This window comes from Chelonia mydas, unplaced genomic scaffold (assembly GCF_015237465.2).
Source record: "Chelonia mydas isolate rCheMyd1 unplaced genomic scaffold, rCheMyd1.pri.v2 scaffold_78_arrow_ctg1, whole genome shotgun sequence".
NCBI classification, from domain to species: Eukaryota; Metazoa; Chordata; order Testudines; family Cheloniidae; genus Chelonia; species Chelonia mydas.
In genome coordinates, this window is record NW_025111282.1 from 21,386 (window position 1) to 46,090 (window position 24,705).

Below are 24,705 nucleotides of genomic sequence, written 5' to 3' on the forward strand. Positions count from 1 at the left end.
TGAGATTTCAGCAACTCTCCTGTCAGTTCTTCCTTGGTCCAAATGACATCACCCACCCTTAGAGGCCACAGGATGACTCCAGTTGAAGTCATTGGAGGATCATGGCTGGTGTAAATCAGGCCATTTATTGAAGTTCCTACATGTGAATTTAGAATGAACTCCTGGCCATGTTGGGAATTTTCTCATTGAAGTCAAGGGGACCAGATTCACCCTTGGTGTTTAAGATTTGGCTTCAAGCTGCATAAATCACAGCTTCGGGTCCTGCTACAGAGAGCTCTATTCTGGTAGGCTGAAGGAAACCGCCAGTGAAAGAGTCTGAAGGAAACCGCCAGTGTATGTGGCGTTCTGAAGCCTGGCACAAAAGAGGGGCATTTCAAAACACAGGGGTCCTGATTTGGCTCTCAGAGAAGCCTTTGTCAATCTTCAGTGACCCACTGAAGGCAAATGGTGGGAGAAGAATCTGGCCAGTGTGTGACCCATTCTTGTTGTGAACCCTCTGGTAACACAGATACCCACGGCAGAGGGTATGGCTGTTCTACCTAACAGGGCAATGAAGTTCCTGAATTGGAAAACTTGAACGAATCAGAGGAAAAACCACACAGACCCCCCAAAAAGGAAGCTACTGAGACAGACAGAAGGACAACTCACCAAAATCCTGGTCAGCACAGAGAGGAAATCTCCTTACTGCAGCAGAAAGGCAGCGCCCTGAGACTCACTCTATGAATCGCACATGTCTGATACTCGGCGTGCTGGGCAGTGACCTTTATTATTCCCCTGTACAGTCCCTGCGGACTCTCAGATTGGCCAGGACTCCCAGACAATTCCCTTGGCTCCGTGAACAGAAGATAGAAGAGCAGAAAATAGACCCTGGAGAACTTCGACTTGAGAGCCTCCCCTTGGAGTGAAGAAATGATTCCCTGATACCAGGGGCTCATATTGTCACGGCAAACTGAGTCTTGCAGACGCTTCAGGCTAGCAATTGATGATGGCTTTCTTTTTTGTGTTTAATGTACTGCCATTTCACTATGTGTGGGAATGCTGCCATAAGGGACAGGACCAGTCTACCACTGCATACCACCCATGCAGTTGTAATATCCAGTCCATTAGCCTCCAAAAAGTCACTGCCACCGTGTGGAGGCCAAATGATGTGATCCTAAATTAAGGCAGGCCAAAAGGCATTGGAAAGGTTTTCTTCTTCCACAATACTGTCCTCAAAGGTTTTTACCAATATCCCTTTGTGAGGTCTAAAGTGGATATATATCTGGCAACTCCAACTGTTCAAATAGTCCATCTAATCTCTGCATCAGGTAAGCATCACATTTCAAGAATGTTTTGATGTTTCAGAAATCGATGCAGAAATGAGTTGTGTTACCCTGTGTCAGGACTGGTACAATAGGACTTCTCCACTCGCTTTGTAATTCCTTCACCACTCTGAGGACCAAAATGACCAGGAGTTCATCTCGTATGGTATCCCACATTTTACAAGGGAACAGCCACGGAGTTTGCCTGGTTTGTTGCCCTGGGCTCTTTCAGTATGGTGGTATTTTAGCTTGATGTGCCCTTCTGGAATGAGAACACAGTGGTAAAGGAATCAAACCACTGCAACATCTCAATCTTTTGTTCAGGCTACAGTCCCTCAACCATGCGTGTGTGACAGGTGCCTGGGGGCCTAATTAGGGCTCTGAAGGTATGACATTCATGAGTTGTCAGCCCTGGAGTGCAGTCTGGGAGCCGTGGTAGATGCTGTGCCCCTCAAAGCACTCAGCTCTTTTGCCAGTAATTCACCCTCTCCAGGCCCTGTTGTCACCCAAAACGACAGCAGACGGCACCACAAACCCAAACGGAGCTACCTGAGGGCTTAGCTATGCCATCAAATACAAACAGCAGACACCAGCCAATTTCCCAGGCTCCCCGAGCTCACCCTCCACCCCCACTCCCACTGGAGTATAAACCCAAATTTATCCTGTCTTGACATCCACAGGGAGCTGTACAATGTCAGCTCATTGACAGAATTTGCCCTCTCCAGATCAAAGCAGAGTACCTAGCAAATAAACAAAACTGCAAACTAAAACCTAAGACACTAGATAGATTGGATATGAATTACCAATATTTCACCCTGGCTGGTGATACAAACAGTTCACCAGGTTTGTATATACTGACTAGAAATCCTTTTAGCCTTGGACCAGGACTTCCCCTAGTTCGGTCTTTGTTCCTTGGGTATTCCCAGGAATTCTCTTGTGTGGGGAGTGAGGCCACTAGATGATGTTACACCCCACCTTAGAGATGTTTATCATATGCCAGGAATCCTTTGTTCCAAAAACAGTTCCCATTCCAGTTTTTGGAAAAAGACAGGTACCCAAAATGGGGTTCAGTGTCATGTGGTCTGGTCAAATGCCATTTAATACCCTGCTGAGTCATAGCAGCCATTCTATATAGGCTGTCTGGAGTCTTCTCAGCAAGGGTCAACAGGTGAGGGATAAGCTTGTGCTAAAGCCCATTGTTTCCCATAATGGCCCATTACCCTGAGTAGGCCCTTCACAACCAGCTGTCTAGACTGGAAGCATTTTGCCAGTGGGTGTCACGCAGGTGTAACTACATTTGAAATACAGATACACAGTCAATATTCCTAACTTCACATACAACAATGATACATGCCCACAAATCTGTATAATATGCTTAATGCTGGAAAGGGGGCCAAGTATAATTATCTTCCGTAAATAACTATTAATATTCATTATATGGACGTTCATATTTGGGAGCATTGTAGTAAATGCAGGTATTTACATATTAACTTAAATAAAAGAGAGTGATGTAATTAATTCGGGGCTTACTGGAGAACTGGGTTGAAGAGAACAAGAACCGCAATTGAGAAGTCTGTTCACTCAATTCGCCTCTGGGTCCTCCTGCTCCTTCTTTCCATCTCTAACAGTGTTCTTCAATCGAACAACATATTCTGAGTCATCATCCAAGATTTCCATAACACAAAATGTATGGCAGAATGCAGGTAAAACCATGGGGCAGTAGAGATAGAATTCAGTCACAAATACAATTAACATAATATTTTTTTAACGAGCATCATCAGCACAGAAACATGTCCTCTGAATGTTGGCTGAAGCATGAAAGGGGATATAGATGTTTAGCATATCTGGCATGGAAATAGCCTGCAACGCCGGCTACAACAGTGCCCTGTGAACGTCTGTTCTCATTTTCAGGTGACGTAAATAAGAAGCAGGCAGCATTATCTCCCATAAATGTAAACAAACTTGTTTGTCTTAGCGATTGGCTAAACAAGGAGTAGGACTGAGTGGACTTGTTGGCTCTAAAGTTTTATATTGTTTTATTTTTGAGTGTCGTTATGTCACAAAAAATTCTACCTTTGTAAGCTGCACTTTCACGATAAAGAGATTGCACTGCAGTATTTTCAAGAGGTGAATTAAAATACTATTTATCTTTTTTAGAGGGCAAATATTTGTAATACAAATAATCATGGAAAGTGAGTGCTGCACACTTAGTAGTCTGTGCTGTAGTGTAAATCAGTGTATTTGAAAATGTATAAAAATATCCAAAATATTTATAACAAACGTAAACTGGTATTCTATTATTAACTGTGTAATTAAAACTGTGATTACTCATGATTAATTTTTTAAATCAAGTTAACTCAAAACAAATTAATCACTTGATTTAACTGTGATTAATTGAGAGCCCGAATTATCAATGATCATAGAATCATAGAATCACAGAACTGGAAGACACCTCAAGAGTCCATCTAGTCCAGGCCCCTGCACTCTTGGCAAGCCGAAGTATTATCTAGACCATTCCTGACAGATGTTTGCCTAACATGCTCTTAAAAATCTCCAATGAGGGAGACTCCACAATGTCCCTAGGCAATTTATTCTTGTCCTTAACTACCCTCAGAGTTAGAAAGTTTTTTTCTATTGTCCAACTTAAACCGCAATTGCTGCAATTTAAGCCCCCTGCTTCTTCTCCTGTCCTCAGAGGTGAAGAAAAACATTGTTTTCTTCTTCCTCCTTGTAACATATTAGGCACTTGAAAACTGTTATCATGTCCTCTCTCAGTCTTCTCTTTTCCAGACTAAACAAACCCAGTTTTTCAATCTTCCCACATAGGTCATGCTTTCTAGACCTTTAATCATCTTTGTTGCTCTTCTCTGGACTCTCTCCAATTTCTACACGTCCTTCCTGAAATGTGGTGTCCAGAACTGGACACAAAACTCCAGCTGAGGCCTAATCAGAGCAGAGCGGAAGAATTACTTCTCGTGTCTTGCTTAAAATACTCCTGCTAATACATCCCAGAATGATTTTCGCTTTTTCTGCAAGAGCGTTAAACTGTTGACTCGTATTTAGCTTGTGATCCACTATAACTCCCCAGCCCTTTCTACAGTCCTCCTTCCTAGGCAGTCATTTCCCATTTTGTATGTGTGCAACTGATTGTTCCTTCCTAAATGGACTACTTTGCATTTGTCCTTATTGAATTTCATCCTATTTACTTCAGACCATTTCTCCTGTTTCTCCAGATTATTTTGAATTAATGCTATGCTCCAAAGCACATGCAACCCCTCCCAGCTTGGTATCATCCTCAAACGTTATAAGTTTACTCTCTATGCCATTATCTAAATCATTGATGAAGATATTGAACAGAACCGGAGCCAGAACTGATCCCTGTGGGACCCCACTCATTGTGCTCTTCCAGCATGACTGTGAACCGCTGATAACTACTCTCTGGGAACAGTTTTCCAACCAGTTTTGCACCCACCTTATAGTAGCTCCATCTAGGTTGCATTTCCCTAGTTTGTTTATGAGAATGTCATGCAAGACAGTATTGAAAGCTTTATTGAAGCTTGACCACATCTACCGCTTCCACGCTCTCCACCAGGCTTCTTACACTGTCAGGGAAAGCTGTCAGGTTGGTTTGACGTGATTTGTTCTTGACAAATCCATGCTGACTGTTACTTATCACTTTATTATCTTCTAGATATTTGTAAATTGTGTTAGGATATAGATATTCAGGCTTGTCTGGAAAAGCCTGTACTTTAAGAATGTACACCCAGCTAGTAGCTATAAAATCCCTCTTAGTAGCTGTTCTCTAATTGCTCTGCCTGTAAAGGGTTAAAAAGTCTCACTGCTATGCATAGGTAAGAGGAAGTGAGTGGGCACCTGGCCAAAAGAGACAATGGGGAGGCTAGAACTTTTTAAAATTGAAAAAAGACTCCCCTTCTGTCTGGCTCTTGTTGTTCTCCCAGGGAGAGGCAGACAGGGCTGCAGCTCTGCTGGAAGACGCTTGGGCCAGGTGCGAAAAAATTATAAGTCTCATACCTAGAAACTTCTCATTTAAAACCCCAGATATTTAAGTAGATCAGGAAATGTCTAGGAAGATGCCATTAGATTTATCTCTCTTTTTTTTTGTTATGGCTTGTGGATTCCTCTTTGCTAATCCAAGGTGCTTTTGTTTTCCTTGTAACCTTTAAGATGGACCTCAAGAAAGCTATTTTTGGTGCTGAATCCTGGTAGATGCTCTTTTAAAATCGAGCAATAGTCTGATTTCCCAGATGTACTTTCTTCCTTTTTTTATTAATAAAATTTATGTTTTTCAAGAACAGAATTGGATTGTTGTGTCTTAAGAGGTTTGTACACATGTTTTTTAATTAGCTGGTGGAAACAGCTGATTTCCTTTTTTATTTTTTTCATCTCTTCCCTGGAAGTAGGGGTGGGGGCAGTGAAAGGGCTTGAGGGTACCCCACAGGAAGAAATTCCCAAGTGCGCCTTCCTGAGCTCTCAAAGGGGCTCTGCACTTGGGTGGTGGCAGCATCTACCAGTCCAAGGTCAGAGAAAAGCTGTAACCTTGGGAGTTTAATACAAACCTGTGTACGGAGAGACTTTGGCAAACCAGTAAAGTGCCTGAAACCACTATGGCTTATTGCTAAAAGCAGCCAAGTCAGCAGGCTGTAAATTGGCCATTCAGCACTCTCAGTTTGACCGAGGTAGGAATGTGTGTGTGTGGGGGGGGAGTTTTGGGTGCCACAGAAAGGCCAGCTTGACCCCATGTCCTTCCTGACAGGAATTGTGTTGAAGTGGCTGATACATGCATTTTCGAAGAGCAGGATGTGCCCCAGGAATGTCTATTGGGGCCTCAAGGCTGAAAAGTCTGGAAAAACCCACCCCTGGTTAATCGATAATCAGAAGGAACCTCTTGCTTGACTATTGAAACTGCTTACTTAACAAGTTTTCTTTAAGGGAAATGTCATTCTATGACTAATGTATAAATAAGGGGGAAAAGTTTGAGGTAGTTGGACTTGTTTTTGGACTCTCTCTCTGGATACATCTTGCAGTCCCCACTGGCAGACGGAAGATTTGGCCACCGGAAGCCTGCCGCTGTGCCACTCGAGAGCCACACTCAGCTTCGGTAATTATCAAGGGTTGGGGGTGTTTTACTAACCTTTTGCGGACGTGTGTTAGTGCTTGAGTCTAAGTCAAGTGAAGTGAAACCAGCCTTGTGTTGTCCTGTTTGTGCCAGCCATCTATCGGACTGACGGCCGTGTCTCCCCTGATTTATTTCCCGACATCACCTCGCACAGAGTAAAAGTTACCAAGAGCTGTGGGTTGAAAGAACCCCGGGTAACACCTGGAGTGGTCAGTATTAATTTGGAGAATCCTTGCAGGCCCCCACCTTCTGCACTCGAAGTGATAGAGTGGGCAATTCGCCTTAAGAAGGGGGCTTTCCCAAATAGTGTTTGTTTGTCTGTTGATTCTGTAAAGGGATGATAATCCACAGGCAGGAAAAACTCAGCCTTTTAAACCACTCCTTGGTAACCCAGACCCTTCCCAATGAAAAAACAATCTTAATACTGAGCATTTGTACAACAGCAGCACCAGATCATAAACTTGAGCACCCAGAGTCAAGCCAGGTACTGGGGTTCTGTAGTAGAGAGAAATGAATGTGACATCCAAAATGCAGAAACTGCCTCTCTCAGGCATATATATATATATATATATAAATAAATGTAGCTATATATATATTTATAAATAAATGTAGCTATATATATAAATAAATGTAGCTATATATATATTTATAAATAAATATATACATATAAAAGTCCCCTAGTCACCACAGGGTTTCCTGATCTCCAGAGAACTTGCAGCTGTGAATGTTCCTCTTCCTCTCATTAGCTGCCACCTGGGTATTTACCTGTATCAGACATTTGCGTGAGAGATTCACTTTATTAACTATTGAATGGGATTTGTATAAGAAATTTATACCATATCCCCTGAGACAGACTTGGTGTCTCACAGGGCGGGTGATGCTATTTTCAGCTTTTCACCTCTAAGACACAGGTTGAAATGGGGCTCAGTGGGAGAGGGATTGTAACTGTTTCATACACAACATACTCCCCTGCTGAGAGCACTTCCCATCTTCAAAGGGTTTTTACAAACATTGGCCTCCCTTAGGATGTAGTGTCACTAACCCAAATTATGACTGCTACTAACAGGGAAATTGTTTCCCCTTTTGGTAGGTACGATGTAACATATTGTTTACCACATTTTTTCCCCTTCCCTTCATGTTCTTTGCTGCTATTCGTTTGTTGATTTTCACCTGTGTGTTGGTGAAAGAGTTTTTTCAATGCTATGCACATTGTAAATGACTCACAGCAATAATGCCATACAGCAATAGTGCAGTCATACAGCATTAATACAGTTGCTATTACGTAGTATCCACGTTTAATTTAACTGTGGTGATTTTTAGCTGATTGCCACCTTAATTCTCCATATATGGTAGACTGAGTTTTATTTGACAAATCTCTTTTTTATAAAGCACTTCATTTTCCTTTTCTTGATGCTGGGATAGTGCAAACAGCAAATAAAGGGGATCCATCAAGTCCAGCATTCAGATGAGAGATGAATGCTTCCCTCTCAGGGCATCCCTGCAGCAGGCCCTCCCTTCCCTCAGAGAGGGACATTTGGGCAATTGTTCAGGGAGAAATTCTGCCTTCCCTCAGCTGAACTCCCTTGGAGCTGCTGGTAGCTGTTCTCCTTTCCTCTCTGGTCTGCCACAAAATGAGCTGCTCCCCTGCCTTTTTGCCCTTCTCAAGCACTTCTCTTCAGACTGCATTTGTCTGACCCATTTTCCTGATCATTTACCTGCTGAACGTTTGGCTCCTTTCAACTCAACTTGAAATGTAGCTACAAGTTCAGTGGCTTTGGAAAGTAATACTGCTGCTTTTTACTACAGGTCTGTGTCTTTGGATTGTGGCAGTTTTGAAACAGCAGTTACCATTTCCACAATCTTTCTGTGAAGCACAATGAGAAAAACTGAACTAAAATTTTCCAATAATTTCTTGAAAGTTGAAGGTTCATAAACATCAGCGGCCTTTTTTGTTCAGGAGAATTATTTCTGTGGGTGCCATCATTGTGTCTAAAATCTGAGAGGAAGCAGTGAGATCAAAGAAGGAGATGGAGCAAATTGATTTAGTCTGCCGAAAAGAAGAGTGAGGGGGGATTTGGTAGAAGTCTTCAACTACCTAATGGGTGGTTTCAAAGGGGATGGAGCTTGGCTCTTCTTAGTGGTGGCAGATGGCAGAACAAGGAGCAATGGTCTCAAGTTGCAGTGGGGGAGGTCTAGGGTAGATATTAAGAAAAATATTTCCCTATGAGGGTGGTGATACACTGGAATGGGGTACCTAGGGAGGTGGATGCATCTCCAAAATGAGAGGTTTTTAAGGCCCAGCTTGACAAAGCCCTGGCTGGGATGATTTAGTTGGGGTTGGTAATGCCTTGAGCAGGGGATTGGACTTCCTGACCTCCTGAGGTCTCTTCCAACCCTAATCTTCTACGATTCTAGGATTCATTCTGGTTGTTGATCAATTTTCTAGTCAAGTCCTTGAAGAAGCTTTCATTGTTTATGAAATCTGTTCAAGAGGCCAAAGACAAAATATCAGTTTTCATCCTCGAACCCCATAATAGAATAGTACAGGTGGGGGGAAAGGTTTTATATTATAACAGTATCTGGGAAGCCATCTCATGCAGTGACGTTATATTCCCCTTACACAGAAAGGGTGCTCCCCAACATTACACATTTCAGCTTTTAGCAGTTAAATGAAGATTTCACAAGTTCCACATCTCGTTACACATCACTAAAATCCAACCCATCTGTTTGTCCCAGTTCCCTAATGTAAGTGGGGAACTATTGTGGGGAATTTTCTGGCTTCTGCAATACCCCAGGGGAATTGGCTAATGAAAAGCTCGGAGTCCCCACTCACATTGCCTTTACCCCAAGGCCTGCCTAACCTCAAGCACTCCCCTTCCACTCTCCTGTGTGGCAGAGTCCTCGTAATGGCGACACAGCTGGGCCTTGGATTCCTGGGAGGCTGAACCCCCAGTCTCATCGTGGTCACTTAGGACAGGGGCTAGGATGTCCCCACTTGGGTTACTCCCTTCACACCAGATGCTTCCCTGACCCCCTAATGACTGCATTAAATTCAAAACTAATATAATTTAGAAAACAAAAACTAGAAGAAAAATAAGGAAAAAATGGGAAAGATTCAAGGAAATAAGGAACCCCACTTGTTGGGGATGGGGACATTACAAACCACCATCTCTGGGATGTTAGGAAAGTTCACAGCCTGTTCCTCATTCATCCCAGGCCTCCTGCCCAGGCTCTGCTTGTGCTGCGGTGATACCCTGGGTCACACACTTGGTCTGGCAGTGGCCACACACCTTCAGACAGGCAGGACCTTTCTCCCCAGCAGCTACCCTCCCTTCAGAGCCTTCAGGGACCTGGAGTCTGGTGACATCTCCCTGTGTTGAGCCCTCTGCCCAGGGCCCCACCTTGCTCTTCCCATTCTGCTTGGCTGTCATGTTACTTGCAGCATGGCTGACATACAATAGAATAGCTACATTGGCTCTGAACCCGAAGCTCCCCGCTGTAGTTCAGCCTTCTCTCCCTGTTGGCGCAGCTGGTCTGTTCCGATCCAGCCCTGACTTCTGGTCTCCTCCAGCTGCAGGTCCCCAGCGCTGCCTCAGCCTTGCTGTTCTGCCTCCAGCCTCGTTCTGGCTCTTCTGGCTCAGTGCTGCTTCCCTGGCTCTGGCCCACCTCTGCCTCCGGGGCTGCTTCTCTGGCCCTTGTGCTTCCGGATGCTTCTCCTGTGCGTCCAGTTCAGCTTGAGGTGCTGCTCAGGTTTGACAGAATTCTACTGCATTAAGAGCCCCAAATCACTTCAAAAGTAATCTAAATGTAGCTGACATCAACTTAAATGTATTTCTTGAAACAAAGGGTTGTTTGTTTGTTTGTTTTTATTACTAGCAGGACTTTGTTCACATTAGCAACAATGCCATGAGATGACAATCAAATTCAAAATTAAAACCCCACTACTGGTCCTTGTATCCAGACTGAGGGTTGGCAGGTGTTTAAAAAACAACAACAACGGCCTGTAAGGGTGTAAAATAGCCAAAAGGAGCCCAAAACATATGTAGTGTAAAAGCAGCAAGACCATTATATTATTATTTTTTTCTAAATGCATTCATTGAAGGTAGTCAATGTCCATATATTGATTTGAATTAATTTGTTACTGTTAATCTCTCGAAGGCAACATTTCACCCTCGCTCCCATCACTGGAAGAAGAATGCTTCTGTTGCTGGCCATACATATCAGCAGTGACCAGTGCGAACATTTCTTTTGCTGGTGCAAATGCTTCAAAACAGATGTTGTTTTGCATGCATGCCCTAACATGACAAATCCTTTCTTAAAGTTCCTCTTGAATCTTGTTGCACAGTTTTGGTAGCAACAGCAATGAAAGAGAAACAAGTCAAGTTCACTAAAACCTTTGTCCCCTGTGGCATCCATGTGTTTGAGAACTTCAACACAAAACTGTTCTCCGTGGTTGTTCTGAGTAAGAGGCCAGTGAACCAAAAGCAAAAAGCTCCACTGCTGCTCCAGCTGTCCAAGGTCTCCATGAAACAATGGCAAAATGAGAAACCGACCAATATAGGCCATGAGGGACTTACTACTGCAAGCGATCCAATCATAGAATCATAGAAGATTAGGGTTGGAAGAGACTTTAGGAGGTCATCTCGTCCAATCCCCTGCTCAAAGCAGGACCAACACCAACTAAATCATTCCACCACCTCCCTAATCACCTGGATAGTTCATGGCAGTCTCTGTTTCAACTCTTTCACAAACTCCAAGATGAAATCTCAACACTACATTTGATGCCTTGGACAACAGGAATAGTTAGTATGTATTTTGAAAGTTCTAGCTGAAAGTGACTCTAAAAGTGACTATGAAAAGTCATAAGTTATTAGTCTCCAAGGCGATTTCATAGTTTAACACAGCAATATGTTACGCAGGTTTTTCAAACCCCCCGGGGGGGGCAACTTAACTCTTTCATTCCAGGCGGTGTCAGGAATAAAGAAATGAGAACACAGCAATTCTGTCTCATCAAGGATTAAACATGAGTAAACCTGCTCTTGTCTAACTCTGCAGTTTCTTCTATTAAAGCACACAGAGACATAAGCAATAGGTTTAGAATATCCCACATATTCACCTAACATCTGGAACAGTATTGAGCAATTGACAGCAGGTTCGCAGTGGCCAGTTGCTGACCCACCAGGGAGAAAGAGTGTGTGGAAAAACATCTCTAAAGATGGCTTCAGAGGGCTGCTCCAAAGTACTCTGTATTAGGTAATCTTTTATAACTTCTACAAAACACATAGGTCATAGTGACCCCTACTGGATCATCACTTTTCCTAACTTTCAAAAAACCTCTACTATCTGAGGCATCTAAAGTCAAAATTTACATCCATTTATCTACTTTCTTTCTCATATATTTACTTGTCTGTACACTCCTCCCATTCCAATTAGCAGCAACTGCCAGCTAGATTGTAACCTTGCATCTAAAAGCCTGCTTTCCAATTAACACTTAACTATGTGATGGTCTCTTTTATTAATTCATAGTGACTGAATGCACACCCTATGGTTGCAATTAGCTTGATCACATTCTGGGGTACACAAGCCTCAAATCTAGGGTAACATGGTCCAGTTCTCAAAAACACACAGTTTCACAACTCTCATCAAGAAGTTCTAGTAGAATGTCCTCAGTTCCTGCAGCAGCTTTCCTGTACTAGCACTTTCCAACGGAAACATTTGGTTTAGACTCCGGGCTTCCTGAATTATTGGTCTTAGAAAAATCAGATAAATTTTGCTCACCAGATCACTGTAGTTGTGAAAAAGAAGTTCAGAATTATAGTTGCTTTCTTTCTTTATTTCACTCAAACTGATCAAGAATGCTGTTCACACAGGGTCTAATGGGAAGCCACCTTGCTTCAGAAAGCTGCAGTGTCTTCTGCTGGTTTGGAAGTAAAAGGAATGCCAAGTAACATGGTGTGTAGAGGTGGGGGCTGATGGGTGACACTGAAAGTGATCAGGATATGGTCAGAGAGAGGGAACTCAGCAACAGAGAGAGCAGTGCTTGGTGATGGAGTGATAAGATGTTAGGTGTGAGGAGCTTTAAAGTCTGTGAACTTCCACAATGATTAGCTCAGCCAAACTTGGATAGAACACCGTTGATTAATGGGGAGATATCATTTCCCCCCTCATGTCACAGAGGTTTGGAGTCAGTGGCCCCAGGTGATCACATTCTGCAGATGTATTTGCGCACTTTGTCACGAAGCTCTTTGGTTTTGATACCATAAACGATAGGGTTGAGCATAGGAAGGAGGAGGTAATAAAGGTTGGCGAAGATGATGTGTACATAGGGAGTGATGCCCTGATTGAACCAGTGTGTCAGAGTAGGGAAGAGGGAGAGAGTACAAGAAATCAGAATCACACAGATGTGGGCTGTACAGGTGTTGAGGGCTTTCTGGTGGGCTTTCTCGGAGGGGATTCTGAGGACGGCCCTGATTATCAGACCATACGACACAGCAATAACTGTCAGGTCAAACCCAAGGACTACAAATACTACCAATAAGATGTATATCCTGTTGACTTTGATGTCCCCACACGACATCTTTGCCACAGCCAGGTGGTCGCAGTACGTGTGGGGGATAATGCGGTTGGCACAGAATGGCAGCCTGCTCAGGAGCAGGGGCAGGGGCAGAGTGAAGAGAACAGCTCTTGTCAAACACACTAGCCCTAGCTTAGCTATTCGTGCGTTGGTGAGGATGGTGGCATATCTCAGAGGGTTACATATGGCAACATAGCGATCCAAGGCCATTGTCATGAGGATGGCTGAATGTGTCACAGAAACCACGTGAAGGAAGAACATCTGGGTGAGACAGCCACCCACAGTAATGCCTTTCAAATTGAACCAAAATATACACAGTGCCTTTGGCACTATGGCAGTAGACGCGCTGATTTCTGTGAGCCCTAGCATGCAGAGCAGCAGGTACATTGGTGCATGCAGGGTCTCCTCTTTGCCTACAACAAACAGAACCATGAAATTTTCCAACAGGCCAATAATGTAGAACGTAAAGAAAGGGATGGAAATCCAGATGTGAGCAGCTTCCAGGCCAGGGATGCCTGTTAGGATGAATGATGAATGATCAGAGTCACTGAGGTTGAATGCTGCCATGAGGTGGTCTGTGTGTCGTTTGGGCTCAGAAATGATCAAGATGTCTGTAAAGGGAAAGAAGCAGAGTGAGGAGGGTTACATGTTTTATAACAAAAAGTACAATAAATATTGTATAGTTATGAACACTTGAGAAAGATTGGTGAACAGTGAGATGACAACATTTGCCTATGGCTCCAGATTATTTAGGTCATAGTCAAGTCCAGAGAAGTCCTCAGAGGGAGCTAACCAAGCAAGGTGAATGGGCAGCGTGATGGCAGATGGACTTCAATGTCAAAAACTGCAATGTGCATGCCCATTGGAGGGAAAAGCTTGAAATCCTTAAACACCTTACAAGGTTCTAATTTAACTGTCTGAACTCAGGATAGGGACCTGGGCATCCTGGTACACAGCTCTGTAAACCCCTGCTCACAGTGCAAGTATGGCCAGAAACAAAGGAAAACATTGGGATCCAGGAGGAATGGGATGGGGAAACATAAAGGAAATAAAATGCCATGAGATCAATCAGTCAATGTTTCACGCTCCTCTGGTCTCCTCTGTGAAGTATGGGGCACCCTTTTCACACAATGTATTACAGAACTAGAGGGGTTCAGGCATAGTCAACAAGAATGATCAAGGGCCTGGGGGAATTCTTATATGGATATAGGTTGTAAAGTCTGGGATATTTACCTTACCAAGGAGGTGCATTAGAGGGGCCATGAGAAAAGTCTATGAAATACAGATTGGTGGAGAGTAGATGGAGAATGTGATCTCCCTGTCTCATAAAACAAGATCAAGAGGACATTAAATTAAACTGAAATGTAAAAAAATCAAAATCAATGGATACAAATGCTTTATTCGGTCAATGCCTAATTAGACTGAGGAACTCATTGTCACAAGAGGTATTTGAGGCTTTAAGGTAAATGAGAATGAGGAAGGGTTTGGAGATTTACATGGATAGAAAGACTATCCAGTTACAATCGTTACAGCTAAATAAATATTTTGGAATGTCTATATACCGAGGTGTTTCAAGGCACAAGCCAAGAGCTAGCTGTCAGGCATTTGGGTGACACCCTGAATGCACCTCCTGCTGGGTTTCTTACTTCTTCTGCTGCATCTGGGTTGTCGCTGTCAGAGACAGGACACTGGACTAGATGGACTATAGGTCTGATCCACATTGCAATTTGTATATTGAAAAGAGCCAAGTTCCCCCAAGGAAACAGTCATTTTAATCTTCAGAGGGATAGCCATGTTAGTCTGGATCTGTAAAAGCGGCACAGAGTCCTCTGGCACCGTATAGACTAGCAGACGTATTGGAGCATGAGCTTTCGTGTAAGCAGAGACATGTGGCAACAACTCAGCTGCTAGCCATTCTCATGCCTGAATATCGATGAAGTTTGCAGATGACACAAAATTGGGGGATCGTAAATAATGAAGAGGACACTTCACTGGTTCAGAGCAGTCTGGATTGGTTGGTAGACTGGGTTGAAGCAACCAATGTGTGTTCTAACATAGCTATGTAGATATCTATATCTAAGAACAATGAATTCAGGCAATGCGTACATGATGGGGGACTATCGTGAGAAGCACAATGACTCTGAAGAAGATTTGGGGGCATAAAGGGATAATGAGCTCAATATGAGTTCCCAGCATGACCATGTGGTGAAAAAAGCCAGTATGATCCTGGAATGATAAGCAGGAAAATCTGAAGAAGAGGTAGAGAAGTAATTGTACCTCTGTATTTGGCACTGGCGTGACTGCTGCTGGAATCCTGTATCTAGTTCTTGTGTCCATTAAAGATGGATGTTGATACAGTGAAGAGGTTTCAGAGAAGAATCAGAATTAATAAAGAATAGAAATATCGCCTTATAGTGATAGACTCAAAGAGCTCAATCTATATAGTTTATTAATGATGGTACAGGGGTGACTTGATAACAGTCTGTAACTAGGTGCATGGGGAACTAATAGTTTTTGAATAGGCTTTTCAGCCTAGTTTACAGAGGTATAACACAATCCAATGACTGGAAGTTGAAGGTAAAGAAATTCTGACTGGAAATAAGGTGTACATTTTTAAATGGTGAGCATAATTAACCACTGGAAGAATTTACCAATGGTATTCATGGATTCTTCATTACTGAGAATTTTTCAATCAAGGTTAGAGGTTTCTCTAAAAGTTCCTCTCTACGAATAATTTTGGGGAAATTCTCAGGCTTGCGTTATACACAGTGGCTGATCACAATGGTCCCTTCTGATCTTGGAATCTATGAACATGTCCCTGGGAGTCAGCTGGAGACATTTTGCCTGCAAGCTCCTGCCTGAACTTACCAAAGGCATTTTTTCTATTCATGATTGTTTTGAATTTAACCCTCTGGGGAGAAATTCTCATGTGACTGTGGTGCCTTGTACATGTTACTCTAGCTGTGTATTTCACGAGGCTGAGGGATCCCATGAGGCTCTGCACGGCCGAAGGTTTTTGGTGAGAAAAATAATGGTTTGACCCCATAAAATCGCCTCACTGAGGAATGAATATACACCCCTCGCCATTAATGAGAAAGAAAGCTGGCGAGCAAATGATCCCAGAGCATCCCGGGTTTAACGTCTGTGCCCCAGTGGCCACTGTTTCAGTCAGCTACTAGTGGCTCGTGCAGGTGGCAGGTGTATTTATCTGGCCCTCACATGTCCCAGAGTTGCCTGTTCTCGTTATAGAATGTGGATACTTCTCTGCTTGCCAGTTGTTCTTACGCAACAGCCCTTGAAGCACCATGCGGTGTATATGGGTGTAGCAAGAGAAGCCGCCCAGGTGCCTGTCTTGGCCTTTGCCACTCATGTGTGAGATTTCTCACCTGTGAGACAGGGCCAGTGATTACCCCCCAGCCCAGGAAGCAGGTGTGATAGGAGGCACCTCTCCCCTGCAGATGAAGAGCTGTGGGAAGCCTGGGGTGGCTTGGAGCTTGTGAGAGCCAGGGATGATTGGGGAGCATGCAGATGACACTGGCGACCAGCATGCTCTTGGAATCAAGGGAGTCTCGCAAGGGGAAGGCGAGAACACACGAGGGGACAGAGTATGATAGGAGATTGGAGCAGCTGAGAATGGCTTTGCCGGGGTGCCACCTGGTACTAGGGTACCACTGACTCGTCTGACTCACCAGCCTGGTCTCCCTCTCTCCGTGTGCTGTTCTGACAGGCAGTAGACCTGCCCCTGCTCCTACACCTCAACCAGTATTTACACAGGCAGGGACACACACAGCTGCAGTTATACGTAGGCTCTCTGAGCAGCCACTGCATGAACCAAAAATAGAGAGGCTACAGCCAAAATAACCAGCTCCCTACTGTTCTGCTCTGGACCAAACTCTGACCAGTATGAATTTTTAACCTAGTTCACCCCTCCCGCATTGTGGCTTGGAAAATGCACACTGGTTACCAAGCTGAGATTTTACCTACAGGCACTTCACTTAAAGGCATCCGGGGTTTAGATTAAAACATAAAACAAGTGTATTAACTACAAAAGATAGATTTTAAGTGATTCTAAGGGATAGCAACAGATCATATTTGATTACCAAGTGAATAAATAAAAAGACAAACTAAGCTTAACACTGACTATTAATTAGCAGGTTCTCACCCTGATTGATGATGCAAGCAGTGTGGCAGAATCTCAAGGCACAAGCTGCATTTGCTTTGCAGCTTGGGTTTCCTGGTGTTCCATACACAGGCTGGAACTCCCTTGAGCCTGGGTCCAGCACTTCCCCCAGTTCAGTCTTTTATCCTCAGGTGTTTCCAGGAGTCCTCTTGTGTGGGGAGTGAAGAACCACTGATGGTGTCACTCCCTGCCTTATCTAGCTTTAGCATATGATGGGAACCCTTTGTTTTAAAACTTGGTTCTTAGACCAGTTTGTGGGAAATGTACAGACTCACCAATTTGGAGTCCAGTGTTATGTGGCCTTGTGACGTGGCCTTGTAGAGTCACAGCATCCAGAACTTATAGGAAAGGCTGTGAGTTTGTCACGAAGGTGCATGACTTCTGCAGCCAGCAGGTGCCACTGACCCAGGGCCACCTGAGCAGCTCAGGTGGCCCCAGGGCCAGCCTCACCGCTGCCTCCTTCAACAATGGCAGTTCCAGGTGGCCCCCCGCTAGCAGCAGTGCTGCGGTTCTGGGTGGCGGGGCTGCCCCATACCAGCAGTAGCTGCTGCCATCCAAGGACAGAGGGGCTGTCCTCCACCAGCAGCATTGTGGGGGTCCTGGGCTTCTTTGCAACAGCAGCGGCTGCCCCAGTCCAGGGCTGGTGCCCCCCGCACCCCCGCCAGTAATGGTGGCAGTGGTCCCAAGCCATCCCCAATGGCTGATCACCAATAGGTACCCCAGAGACCCCCACTAGCAGGGATCACCCTGGACTCCCCCAGCACAAGCGGGTGCCCCAAAGCCCTCCCTCCCCCAATCCAGGGCAGTAGCTGTGCCCTCCGGACTCCCCCTGAACACCAAAGATATAGTTAGGAGGATCTAGTACAAGTCATGGACAGGTCATGGAGCCGTGAATTTTTGTTTATTGCCCTTGACCTGTCCATATCTTTTACTAAAAATGCCCATTACTAAATCTTAGACTTAATTCTAGGCTGTCTGGAGCATTGTCAGGAAGGCTCACCAGGTGAGAGATCATTTTCTCCTACACACTATTGTTTTCTTCATGGCTCATTGCCCTGAATAGACCCTTCCCAAACATCTATCTAAACTGAAAGCAACATGCCAACTGTAACTACATGTGAAATATAGAAACGCAAGTCAGTATTTATAACTTCAGATACAAAAATAATACATGCATACAGATAGGATAATCATATTCAGAAAATCATAACTTTTCCAATGACAACTTACATGACCGATCATGCATAAAATGTATCATGATTATGCTATAATCATGTCATAATAAGACCTCTAAGAAGAATATGGGGTACAGAGTCACGCAAAGATCAATGGTTCTTTTCACCAGTCAGATGCCTAAACTTACATAACAACAGACAGGAGTACAGACCTGAGTTGGAAAGAGAACTGCATCTACGTTGTGACACCCAGGCTGCAGTTCTATGGCTTGCCAGGGTAAAGAGACCCTGAGACTGGCCCAAACCAACAATCACAAAGAAAAATTTAATTTCAGCAGCACTGCCTATCTGTCCCTGTGTATGTTGCTCCACGCCCCCACAACCCCCAGTGCTCCTTGCCTGTCCCTCTATACCTCCTGACTCTCCTTACCACCTCCAGCGCTGCCCTCCTGTCTGTGAACACCCAGCTCCCCACTGCATGACACACAGTGCTGACCACTTGTCCATGCCGGTACCCACAACTTCCAGCCCTGCCACACAGTGATACCCTTCACCCAGGACCAAAACCAGGTGCCAGAGCCCACAGCGATGGCTCACAGAACACCTCCTCAGGCTCGGTTAAACTCAGTGTCTGCCTGCACCAGGGAAAAGGGGGAGATCAGCCTGAACTGCCTCTCTGAGGGGGAAGGGAACCCCAGCGGCAGCTCAGCCTGTGCAGGGAAGGAGAGAGGGACAGACCCACCAGGAGGGAGAGAGGACGTGGAGACTAAAAGGAGCCAGTGTTAGTAACTCTTCCTCAAAACAACACAAAGCTTTAACATACAGCAGCCAGTTAGGAACCCAGACACACTTTCCCAAGGCTGGTTTCAGAGTAACAGCCGTGTTAGTCTGTATTCGCAAAAAGAAAAGGAGTACTTGTGGCACCTTAGAGACTAACCAATTTATTTGAGCATGAGCTCTCATGCTCAAATATATTGGTTAGTCTCTAAGGTGCCACAAGTACCACTATTCTTTTTCCCAAGGCTGTGTTTCTGTGTTGGCAATTGCTAACATTACCATGAGGCTGTCGTGGGATTGCTAACAGGTGGACGGATGCTGCAGAAAGTTGATGGTGTCAGAGATAATCTGCTACAGCATGGTCCACGTTATGTTACAGCTAGAGACAATCCTCTTCCCCAGTAGGCCTCATTATTCCCCTTTGGTCGGTGCATTAGTCAGGATGTCCAATCCCTATTTTACCCAGTTTCAGGACTCCATGCCACTGGGATTTGTATACTACACTTCCTGCCATCCTGCCCCCACCCCCGAAACACACACATACTGTTTGTTCCTGGATCTCCCCCTGTGAGCTTTCCAACAGCATCTGCTTTCCTCTAAGTCAGAAACATGCTTTTGTTTTTACTACCTTTTGGTGCTAATCATCCGCTCCAGAACCAGAGATGCAAGGGCACAGAGTGAGCAGACCCCTCTCCCACCCTGAAGAAAATTGTTATCCTAATTGTTTGAAACCTTTAAACCTCTGAGTTTGAAATTTCAGGAACTCTCATCTCCTGTCACTTCTTCTTTGACCCAAACGAGCTCCCTCCTCCTTAGAGGCCACGCAACCACGCAACCCAGCTGAAGTCACTAGAGGCTCACAGGCAGTGTAAAGGAGGCCAATTATTTCAGTTCCTACATGTGGACTTAGGCTGAAGTCCTGGCCGTGTTGGGAGTTTTGCCATTGATCTCAAAGAGACCAAGATTTCACTCGTCGTGTTTAACTTTCTGCTCCCAGCTGTGAAAATCACACTTTTCTGTCCTACTACAGAGAGAGGGCTATTCTGCTAGAGTGCTGAAAGAGTCTGAAGGAAACCCCCGGTTCTGTGGCATTGTGAGACTGGGCATGGGAGATGGGGATTCCAAAATACATGGGCCCTGAATTTGCTCTCAGGGAGGCCAGTGTCAATCTGGAGAGACCACTGAGGGAAGAATGCGAGAGCAGAATGTGGCCATTGTGTGACCCATTCTGTTGTGAACCCTCTGGTAACATAGATAATAAAGTGCAGAAGCTTTGGCTGCAGTTCCTAAAAGGGCAATGAAGTTTTGAATTGGAAAAATTGAGTGAACCACAGGAAAAACCTGACAGCCCAAAAAAGGAAGCTACTGAGTCAGACAGAAGGACACAGTAAGAGACAAGGAACTGATCTTAAAAACAAATATTTGTCTAAACTATTTCCAATACATTTGTAGTTCCAATTTTACCAGGTAAATTTCTTGGTGTTTCTGACAATACTAAACAGTTCAAGTCACCGTGCTGGTGAATTCCTGCTCAGATGGTTAAGAACATAAATATAGTAACATAAGTAACATATAGTAACATAAGAATGGCCATACTGCGTCAGACCAAAGATCCGTCTGCCCAGTATCCTGTCTACTGACAGTGGCCAATGCCAGGTGCCCCAGAGGGAGTGAACCTAACAGGTAATGATCCAGTGATGTCTCTCCTGCCATCCAGCTCCACCCTCTGACAAACTTAACCTCCATGAATTTATCTAGTTCTCTTTTCAACCCTGTTATAGTCCTAGCCTTCACAACCTCCTCAGGCAAGGAGTTCCACAGGTTGACTGTGCGCTGTGTGAAGAAAAAGTTCCTTTTCTTTGTTTTAAACATGCTGTCCATCAATTTCACTTGGTGGCCCCTAGTTCAGGTATGTTAGCAACAAGAAGAAATTCATGGAAAGTGTGGGCCCCTTACTGAATGAGGGAGGAAACTTAGCGACAGAGGATGTGGAAAAAGCGAGTGTACTCAATGCTTTTTTGCCTCTGTCTTCACAAACAAGGTCAGTTCTCAGACTACTGCACAGGGCAGCAGAGCATGGGGAGGAGGTGACCAGCCCTCTGTGGAGAAAGAAGTGGTTTGGGACTAATTAGAAAAGCTGAACGAGCACAAGTCCATGGGTCCAGATATGCTGCATCTGAGGGTGCTAAAGGAGGTGGCGGATGTGATTGCGGAGTCATTAACCATTATCTTTGAAAACTCATGGTGACTGGGGGAGGTCCTAGATGATGTAGTGCCCATCTCTAAAAAAGGGAAGAAGGAGGATCCGGGGAACTACAGGCCAGTCAGTCTCACCTCAGTCCCTGCAAAAATCATGGAGCAGGTCCTCAAGGAATCAATTCTGAAGCACTTAGAGGAGAGGAAAGTGATCAGGTCTCAAGTTGCAGTGGGGGAGGTTTAGGTTGGATATTAGGAAAAACTTTTTCAATAGGAGGGTGGTGAAACACTGGAATGTGTTACCTAGGGAGTTAGTGGAATTGCCTTCCTTTGAGATTTTTAAGGTCAGGCTTGACAAAGCCCTGGCTGGGATGATTTAGTTGGGGATTGGTCCTGCTTTGAGCAGGGGGTTGGACTAAATGACCTCCTCAGGTCCCTTCCAACCCTGATATTCTATGATTCTATGATTTTTGTAATGCCAGTATATCTTTTTTGAGATGAGGAGACCACATGTGTATGCAGTATTCAAGGTGTGGGCACACCATGGATGTATATAAGGTCAATAAGATATTCTCCATCTTATTCTCTATCCCGTTTTTAATTATTCCTGACATCACATTTGCTTTTTGACTGCCACTGCACACTGCGTGGACGTCTGCAGAGAACCATCCATGATGACTCCAAGATCTCTTTCCTGGTCAGTTGTAGATAAATCAGCTCCCATCATATTGTATGTATAGTTGGGGTTATTTTTTACAATGTGCATTACTTTACATTTATCCGCATTAAATTTCATTTGCCATTTTGTTGCCCAACCACTCAGTTTTATGAGATCTTTTTGAAGTTCTTCACAGTCTGCTTTGGTCTAAACTATCTTGTGGAGTTTAGTATCATCTGCAAACTTTGCCACCTCACTGTTTACCCCAGATCATTTATGAATAAGTTTTATAGGATTGGTCCTGGGACTGACCCTTGTGCAACACCACTAGTTACCCCTCTCCATTCGGAAAATTTACCAGTTATTCCTACCCTTTGTTCCCTGTCTTTTAACCAGATCTCAGTTCATGAAAGGAACTTCCCTCTTATCCCATGACAACTGATGCTTCTTGATTTGAACCCTGGAACCGTTTCAGAGCCCTTAGCGCTATCTTCAAGGCAGAAGCAAGCAACTCACCGAAATTCCATGTAGCAGAGAGAGGAAATCTCCGAACTGTGACAGGAAGGCAGAGCCCCAAGAATCAGTGTATGAATCTCACATGTCTGGCACTCAGCATGCTGGGCAGCGACTTTTATGATTTCCCTGTACAGTCCCTGTGGACTCTCAGGTTGGCCAGGAGTCCCAAACAATTCCCTCAGCTCCGTGAGCAGTGGGTAGAGCAGAAAATAGACCCTGGAGAACTACAGCTTGAGAGCCTCCCCTGGCAGTGAAGAAATGATTCCCCAAGAACAGGTGCTCAGATTTTCAGGCCAAAATAATTTGATAGTGAACTGATGCAAGGAGCCATTAGGAAAGGGATAGATAAGAATAGAGAAAATAAAATAAGGCCACTCTATAACTATCACAGCATGGATATTGCATGCAATTCTGTCCATCTCATTTAAAAAAAAAGATAAATTAGAAATGGAAAAGGTACAGAGAAGGGCAAGGAAATGATTAGGTGGGTATGGAAAGGTTCCACCTGAGGAGAGATTAAACAGGCTGGGACTTTTCAGCTTGCAACAGAGACGACTAAGAGGGGATAAGATAGAGAATCTATTTTAAGATCTAAAATGGTGACTGGTGTGGAGAAAGTGAATAGAGAAATCTTGTTTACTTCTTCACATAACACAAGAACCAGGGGTCAGCCAAGGAAATCACTAGGCATCACGTTAAAACAAAGAAAATGAAGTAGTATTGTCAAAGTTCCTTCCCCACTCTGAACTCCGGGGTACAGATGTGTGGACCTACATGAAGGACCCCCTAAGCTTCTTTCTACCAGCTTAGCTTAAAACGTTCCCCATGGTACAAACTAAGAGCTGGCTAGTAAATGGCCCCACAGCAGCCGGGGTTTAATGTCTGTGTTGCGGTGGCCCACTGGTTCATTCAGCGGCCAGTGGCTCCTCCACTTGGCATCTGTATTTTTTGAGGCCCTAACCTGTCCCACAGTTGCCCCCTCTCATTATATAATGTGCAAACTTCTCAGCTTGCGAGTTGTTCCTGGGTAGCAATCCTTGAAGCACCATGGTGTGCACGGGTGTACCAAGAGAAGCCACACTGGTGCCTGCCTTGGCATTTGCCACTACTGAGATTCCTCACTGCTGAGACACAGTCAGTGATTACCCCCCAGCCAAGGGAGCAGGTATGATGGGAGGCACCTCACCCCCCACAGAGGAAGAGCGGTGGGTAGCGTGGGGCAGCTGGGAGGTGGTGGGAGCGAGGGATGGCTGGGGAGCATGGAGAAGACACTGGCGACCAGTGTGCTGTTGGAATGGGGGCAGCCTGGGATGCAGAAGAAGAGTGCAGACAGAGTTCAGAGTATGATGGGAGATTGAAGCAAGTGAGGAGCAAAGGTCAATGGTTCTTTCCACTAGTGAAATGCCTGAAGTTATGTAAATAACATTCCACAACAACAACAACTATTGGAAACCAAACTGAGTAAAGTTTGTGACACTGAAGCTGCAGTTCAATGGCTTGTTAGGGCAAAGAGACCCAGAAACCCTCCCAAACACACTCGGGGCCAGGAAATGTCCCAGTGAGGGCCTTGGACCAACAGTCACAAAGAAAAAAATAATTTCAATGGAGCTGCCCACCTGTGTGTGTACATGCCACTCCGTGTCCCCCCAACACCCAGCGCTGCTCGCCTGTCCCTGTACACCCCCTGCCTGTCCCACAACCCTCAGTGCTGCCCACCTGTCCCTTTACATGCCACTCCCAGCCCCTAGAACACACCAGTGCTGCCCGCCTGTCTGTGTACACCCCAATCCCAGCCCCCACAATCCCCAGCTCTGCCCCCTCTTCTTGTAAACCCCCCTGCCTGCCCCACAACCCCCAACATAGCCCACCTGTCTGGGTACACTCCACTTGCTGACCCAGAACCCGCAGCACTTCCCTCTTGACTTGTGCACTCTCTGCCTGCCCCACAACCTCCAGCACTCCCTGCCTGCCCTGTACATTCCCTGCCTGCCCTACAATCCCCAGCACTGCCTGCCTGTTCCTATACACCCTGATTCCTGCCCCTACAATCCCCAGCGCTGCCTGCCTGTCCTTGTACACCCTGATTCCTGCCCCCACAATCTCCAGCGCTGCCTGCCTGTCCTTGTACACCCTGATTCCTGCCCCTACAATCCCCAGCGCTGCCTGCCTATCCTTGTACACCCTGATTCCT

At 45.0% G+C, this 24,705-nt stretch overlaps 1 protein-coding gene across 1 annotated transcript; it reads right to left on the reverse strand.

Annotated features, from left to right (window-relative positions):
• Window positions 1-12,640: 12,640 nt before the first annotated feature.
• Window positions 12,641-17,781, reverse strand: LOC119565041 (olfactory receptor 52N2-like). Its single transcript, XM_037888860.1, has 2 exons — window positions 17,643-17,781; window positions 12,641-13,623 (listed from the first exon to the last, which is right to left on the reverse strand). Exons 1-2 carry the CDS (start codon window positions 17,779-17,781, stop codon window positions 12,641-12,643), a joined length of 1,122 nt encoding a protein of 373 aa, XP_037744788.1.
• Window positions 17,782-24,705: the final 6,924 nt, after the last annotated feature.

Coding starts and splice junctions, on each gene's coding strand:
- LOC119565041 (XM_037888860.1), bottom strand. CDS start 17,781: ATGCTGCTGGTGGAGGACAGCCCCTCTGTCCTTGGATGGCAGCAGCTA. Junction 13,624..17,642: donor CATTGTTGAAGGAGGCAGCG/GTGAGGCTGGCC, acceptor TTCCCTTTACAG/ACATCTTGATCATTTCTGAG.